Source organism: Argopecten irradians, unplaced genomic scaffold (genome assembly GCF_041381155.1).
Source record: "Argopecten irradians isolate NY unplaced genomic scaffold, Ai_NY scaffold_0340, whole genome shotgun sequence".
Classification (NCBI taxonomy): Eukaryota; Metazoa; Mollusca; class Bivalvia; order Pectinida; family Pectinidae; genus Argopecten; species Argopecten irradians.
The window spans coordinates 49,531-57,500 of NW_027187807.1; the positions used below are offsets into that span (position 1 = coordinate 49,531).

The 7,970-nt window shown below is 35.8% G+C and overlaps 1 protein-coding gene across 1 annotated transcript; it reads right to left on the reverse strand.

Annotated features, from left to right (window-relative positions):
* Nucleotides 1-169: 169 nt before the first annotated feature.
* LOC138312489 (serine-rich adhesin for platelets-like) lies at nt 170-5,761 on the reverse strand. Its single transcript, XM_069253346.1, has 5 exons — nt 5,609-5,761; nt 4,743-4,783; nt 3,062-4,091; nt 2,100-2,407; nt 170-1,238 (listed from the first exon to the last, which is right to left on the reverse strand). The coding sequence occupies exons 1-5, from the start codon at nt 5,742-5,744 to the stop codon at nt 1,125-1,127; spliced, it is 1,629 nt and encodes a 542-aa protein (XP_069109447.1). The 5' UTR covers nt 5,745-5,761; the 3' UTR covers nt 170-1,124.
* Between the last annotated feature and the right edge of the window lie 2,209 nt (nt 5,762-7,970).

Here is a 7,970-nt window from a genome sequence, read left to right on the forward strand (position 1 = left end):
ACTGCGGTGGAAGGCAAATGAAAGAATCTTTTATCACAGTGGTTCTCTATGTGATGAAATATCCAGCACCTTAGACCTATATCACTCAGCTATCGTCGAAATTGAAGATTAGTAACATGGTAGATATTGAATACTCTTACCACTTGACTACAGCAGCCCAGAAATGAAAGGTTAGTGGTAAATTGTTGGGATCTCCTGACCATGTAGCTACAACAGCCCAGAAGTGGAAAGTTAGTGGTAGAATGCCAATAACCTGATCACTTGGCTACAACAGAGTAGAAGTGTTAGGTTTGTGGTAAATTGTCGGATATCCTGATCACTTAGTCACAAAAGACCAGAATGTTAGTGGTAGAATACTGGATACCCTGGTGACGGCCGCAACAGCCCAGAGTGGAAGACTAGAGGTAAAATGCTGGATATCTGATCTCTTGGCCGAAAAAGCTCAGATAACATTATCACTTGGCCAATACTGCTCAGAAGTGGAAGGCTTCAACCACTCAATCAGCCACTGTTGTATTCCTTTACCAGGGTCAGTCGGTCACCATGGAAAGAGAGAAGTAGTTGTAGACTGTCTGTTCCTATGACCATTGTAACCTTTCGCTCATGAGCCGGTGCACGTGGTTATAACGATTGTTGGAAAGTTAAAACGACGTGCAATTGTCATCATTAATATATCGCCTATCAAAACACCAGAAACTTTATTATTGAATTTCACATTAACAACTGTTTAATTCAGTCAACTCTTGTATCATTAACAAAGCAACAAAATATGTAAAAACCATAGGCTTCAAATCAACCTTTTCATTAATCAAAAATGATTATATTAATAAGGACATTTCAATATAAACAAAGTAATAGGTAATAAGTGTACCAAGAAACTAGATGTAAGGTGTAAGTTAGTCAGGTTTTTCTATTCACTGTAAATCAAGCTGTTGTATAAACTCTGTATATAAGTAGAATTCATTACTTCAAAACTGACAAATCAATTTTTATATAATCATACGAGTATATAAAACATTATCTAGAAATTCAGTATTATAAGTTACACACACGTTTTTTCACACCTACTGTATGTAATTGTCATGATCTTCATTACTGGCTATAAATCACACAAAACATATATATCATACATCATGGTCTATATAGTACGTAGTGATCTGCTCTAACAACCTATCACAAAAGTTCATTTCCAGCAGTTTTCTTCCTGTTGGTGTAATGTCTGTAATCGAACACAGGAGCTGAAATCAAAGGGTTTATTTATTACTGAATTATATATAATATACACATATATATACACTCTGAACAATTTGAGAACATTACTTTGATGGTGAATTCAAATGCACCTAACTCTAATTTTAACCTTATTTGGATCTAGCCCAAAAAGACTGAATGGTTTAAGCCCTTTTGGCCCCAAAATCTGTCAAATTTTCAAATCTATCATTCAAATAACTAGTACTTCCTTGATACTGCTGTTAAAGTTGCTATGGCAACCATCATAAACATGTGTAAATCATGACAATGTGCAAATCAGCTGTCAACCTGTCAACTCTGACCAAGTTTTTCATTTGTAATTAATTGATCTAAAGCTGAACAAATTTTACAATTCTTCTGAAGATGTATCAAAGTATCTGCTTCTATCAGTTTTTGCAATCTATTGCTTCTAGGACGAAAAATTTATAAAATAATGGTACAGATGATAAAGTTGTCAAATAAGCCTAATTTCTGTATATTTCGAATGGTTACCAGACATCCTAAGCTACAAAATTTAACTTCCATTACAAGTGAATCAGGGATGTACTAAAAAGGCACCTACATAGTCCTTTATAGTCAGACATTTTGATTTCTCTATGTAAATGCGTGAAATTTGATGATAATGCATGGATAATTTAGAAAAGACAATAGCATTGATAAACGTCAGGCAGATGGAGGGAGGGAAAAGGAAACACTCATTCCCTCTAGATCTGGTTTCACCTGCATATGATCACAATAAATGTACAATAAATAAATGTAAATGGTTACTCTAAATGGACTCTACTGCCATGCATGGAAAACACTTATGTGAGCCCTCCCTACCCCTCTGGGATATAATAATCAGTTACCTTGACTTTATCTTCAAGTGTCATTGAAAGAGACAAGTCCTGTGATTGGCTAGATTGTGTCTGTACATTCAGAAACAGACCCAATGATTGGCTAGGTAATTCATGTGGAGACAGGTCCTGTGATTGGCTAGGGAGTGTCTCCAGTGACAAATCATGTGCTTGGCTCGGTAGTGTCTGAACAGACAGTTTCTGTGATTGGTTCTCTGGCTGAGAAAACTCATCTTGTGATTGGTTAGGCATTGGTGGTTGATAAGATGGCAAAGAAGAAATCAAATCAGACTCTCTTCTCCTCCTTTTGAATGTTAAAACTGAAAAGCAACAAAAAATTGAAAATGTTACAAAATATATGATGACTACAGGAATTTAATGTTTTTCATATATGAATCACTTATTACAAATGTGTAACTTCCTGTCTTGTTCAACTGAATGTATTTTGCAGTGATTAATGCTAAATATTCTATATTTCTACAGAGGAAGAAGGATTTTCCACATAATTTTGCCTACTGCAATGCAATTGACCAGGTCAGTGGTGGCCAGAATGACTTGCATATACAATGTAAAATTTAATTCCTTATAAAAACCCAGAACAGGGCCATGGTGCCACAGTGTCCCGATATATTGACACAAGCCCTCCATCTGTGTGTTGTGAGTCAAAAACTTATGTGGGGCATGTGCTAGATACTGAAGAAGTTGATGGGTTTTTTTCTTGGTCCTCTTGCTTTCCTCTACCTCCTTAACCTGACTCATCCTTAAATTACCATGGCTGTTTATCAGGCGTTTAATCAAACAAACTGAACCAAATCACCTAATTAAAATTCTAAAAAGCTTATTTATTCATGGCTAGTAGACAATTAAAGGAGGGATGGATGGATATAGCACCATTGCATAAGCTCATCAGGGATGCAGGCTGGCAATTTTAATACAGGTGTTTTTAGATAATGTGATACATTATAAAAGTTTACCTGAGGGGCTATTCTCACTTGAAGACATACTCTCCAAGCTGCCAGGAATTTTAATAGTCTCATTATTAGAGTTTTTAGCAGTCGTTGTTTCTGGGTGCTGGAGGTTGTCATCAGTCCCATTTGATGTGTTCTCACTGTTGAGTTGGTCTTGTTTTTGTGACTCTGGGGAATTAAGAACTAGTACATCTTCTTCAAGACTTGACTGGCCTGTAATGTCATGGCCTATTAAAGTTCTATCTATGTTTTTTTTCTTATGTGGCGATGATGTTGTGCCAAGTTTTTGTTTAGCATTAGAGAACGCAAGACGACGTCGCTTTGTCACGCGAATGTCAGAATCACTATCTGTTTGTGAAGAAGAGTTATACACTTTTTCTCCTGTTTTTGTTTTGTCCACAACTGTATCATTAAATGCCTCGTCCTCATTTGTGTCCCTATCACTATTTATGTGACAAGTTCTTTTTTTAATAGTGGATTCTTGATGATCATTTACAAATTTCTCCAAAGATTTGGAATTGTACCCTCGGAAACTATCACTTGGTGTTGCTAGTTTTCTCAGTCTGACCTCTTCCTCCATTTCTAACTGTTCTAAAAGCACATTAACTCTTTCTGAGGAAACATTCTCAGGAGAAAGACATGGTACAAACCCCTGGGATTCCTGAAATGGTTGTGTATTGGCTGAATTTCCATGTGTAGACAAATTCTGTCTGCTCCTAGGCGTGGCAAATGCTTTTGCTTGGTGTGGACTGCCCGGGTCTGGATTTCCTTGTGTAGACAAATTATGTCTGGTTCTAGGCGAGGCATATACTTTTGCTTGGTGTGGACTGCCCGGGTCTGAATTTCCTTGTTTAGACAAATTCTGTTTGGTTCTAGGCGAGGCAGATACTTTCGCTTGTTGCGGACTGCCCGGGTCAGAATTTCCTTGTGTAGACAAATTCTGGCTGGTTTCAGGCGAGGCGGATGTTTTGGCTTGCTGTTGAGTTCCAGGGTCTGAATTTCCTTCTGACAATGTCTGTGGAATTGCTGACTTTTCCTGAAACACAAGGGAGGCTTTTATCAGCATTTAAACATAATTTGAGTCAAACCTAACTAAGTTGAACATTATGTCACAGCATTTGGTTGGTCTGCACCAATTTTTCCTTAAGGTAATAAGGTTTGACTGTATAACAGTGTTTTTACATTTTCCGCACTGAAATATAAGGTTTAACGGAGGACATAGAAGTGATATACTTCACTCCAGTGACAATATCAATTTTTATACTTTCACTCGCTTTTGACCAATCGGAATGCAACATTGACAGTGAAAATATCATTCTGATCATTTTACCTCTGTAGTTTGTGCGCAATATGCAATATATGATGTTATGCTCAAAAATTAAATTTTAGTAATTTTAAATTTCAATTTAATCTCAAGGCACTGAAAAATCATTATTAAAATTAAACGTGGGCTTTAGATATCTTAACGGTCTATCTGAGATTAAAAAGTTGAGAAATTGAATAAAATATTAATTAAACCACAATTAACTCAGAAAAGCTAGATATAAAGGATAACAATAGAAATTCTTTTATGATTTTTGTTTTTGGATTGTCAAAGGTCAGTATTATCTTCTATATATTAAGAGTTTTATTCAGACCTGGCCACTACTTTGATTTATTCATATGTAATATATTAAGACATATTCACCAGATTGTCTGTCCCATCCACAGGTCTACGGTCTTGTTTCCCTGTAAAAGTCAAATACTGTACTGTACAATAGCATGTAAATTCTGTCCCAACCAATTATCTAATATGTAGCATGACCCAATGAGTCTGAACTCTTTTTAGAGTACTTACCATACTTTCCAGTATTACATTGGCAATATTTACCCCAGTTTAGAATTTATAATAAAGCTGGCCTTATATCAGGTCAGGTCTCTAGAAAATCCTCTTTTAATATCAATATTAAAACACATTTGGTCACTGGACTGGCTCTGACTTAATTACCATAGGTGTAGTTACTTATATCAAAGTGGTCAGTGTTTACACAATAACATTTAATCATTTATATATTGTGACCCTGCTTTGATTTCTTAAAGGCTCTTACTGAATTATCATTGAATCTTTCGGAGCTTTCAAAGGAAAACAAAACTGGTCAGGACTGTTAACATCATATACTACATGTATTATATCTAATAACGCGCAGCTTCCCAGTGGACTCCAACCCAAACAGTCACTTAATTCTGTTCTTATGGAATTACTTTTAATATATGTCCTTCCTTCCAATAAGTTATTGAAAGACAACCATTTGAGATATTCAGAAACTGAGATAAATCATATTGTTCAAAAGGGTAAAACATTAATATATTTTATGATTGCTTGGAAACAACATTTTTTTCATGTTTTTCATTTCTCGCTGCAGCTATTTATAGTATCTAGCAGGTATCTCCCCATAGTGCTACTATAGCCTACTACTGTCCTTGGTGCTAATGCTAAATTCCTATCCTGCTAGAAACCAGAAGCATACAATGTAAATACAATCACAGGGTTGTAATGCGCTGCCAAATACTCACGTTTTTTAGTCGGTGAGGGCTGGCCAGTTGTCTCAATGCTAGACTCATCATCCACCAACGTGTGTGGTACGTAGCTGGGAGCTTTGTCACCTGACCCAGTCTCCTCAGAACTGCCAGGCGTACTTCTCTCCGGCATGTAGCTTTCCTTCCATTCTACAACATCATCATCATCATCATCATCAACATCAACAACACCGTCATCATCAACATCATCATCATCAACACCGTCATCATCAACACCGTCATCATCATCAACACCGTCATCATCATCAACACCGTCATTTCTCAACACAGTCATCAACACTGCCTTCAACACCAATCACTTATAATACAAAACAAAATGATCAAGAACTTCAAATTATAGACATCAAATAAAATGAAGTATTCAGAAATACAGATTCTGATTCATTATCGACACCGACATCAACACCATCAATATCAACACCGACACCAACAACATCATTATCAACATCAACATCATCATTATCAACACCGACATCAACACCATCATTATCAACACCAACATCATCATTATCAACACCGACATCAACATCATCATTATCAACACCAACATCATCATTATCAACACCGACATCAACACCATCATTATCAACATCAACACCATCATTATCAACACCATCACCATCATTATCAACACCATCATTATCAACATCAACACCATCATTATCAACACCAACATCATCATTATCAACATCAACATCATCATTATCAACACCAACATCATCATTATCAACATCATCATTATCATTATCAACACCAACATCATCATTATCACATCAACATCAACACCATCTAATTATCGAACACCCAACATCATCATTATCAACATCAACATAATCATTATCAACACCATCACCATCATTATCAACACCACACATCATTATCAACACCGACATCAACATCATCATTATCAACACCAACATCATTATCAAATCAACAACATCAACACCATCATTATCAACATCAACATCATCATTATCAACATCAACATTATCAACACCATCACCTCATTATCAACACCACATCAATCATTATCAACACCAATCAATCATTATCACCATAACATCAACACCATCATTATCAACATCAACACCATCATTATCAACACACATTATCATCATCAACATCAACACCATCATTATCAACATCAACACCATCATTATCAACATCATCAACACCATCATTATCACACAATCAACACCATCATTATCAACATCAACATCAACATCATCACATCAACATCAACATCATCATTATCAACATCAACACCATCATTATCAACACCATCATTATCAACACCAACATCATCATTATCAACACCGACATCAACACCATCATTATCAACATCCACATCATCATTATCAACACCAACATCATCATTATCAACACCATCATTATCAACATCAACACCATCATTATCAACACCAACATCATCATTATCAACACCGACATCAACATCATCATTATCAACACCAACATCATCTTATCAACACCGACATCATCATTATCAACACACGACATCATCATCATATCAACACCAACATCATCATTATCAACACACATCATCATTATCAACACATCAATCATTATCAACATCATCATTATCAACACCCATCATTATCAACATCAACATCATTTATCAACACCACATCATCATTATCACATCATCCATTATCAACACACATCAACATCATTATCAACACACATCAACATCATCATTATCAACACGACAACATCATCATTATCAACACCGACCATCATTATCAACATCACATTATCAACATCAACATCATCATTATCAACACCAACATCAACATCATCATTATCAACACCGACATCATCATCATTATCAACATCACATCATCATTATCAACACCGACATCATCATCATCATCATCATCATCATTACATCAACCATCATATCAACACCATCATTATCAACACCGACATCATCATTATCAACACCGACATCAACATCATCATTATCAACACCACATCATCATTATCAACACCGACATCAACACCATCATTATCAACACCGACATCATCATTATCAACACCGACATCAACATCACAACATCAACATCATCAACATCAACACCATCATTATCAACACCGACATCAACATCATCATTATCAACATCAACATCATCATTATCAACATCAACATCATCATTATCAACACGACATCAACACCATCATTATCAACACAACACCATACACACACATCATTATCACATCAACACATCATTATCAACAACATCATCATTATCAACACCGACATCACACCATCATTATCAACATCGACATCATCATTATCAACATCAACACCATCATTATC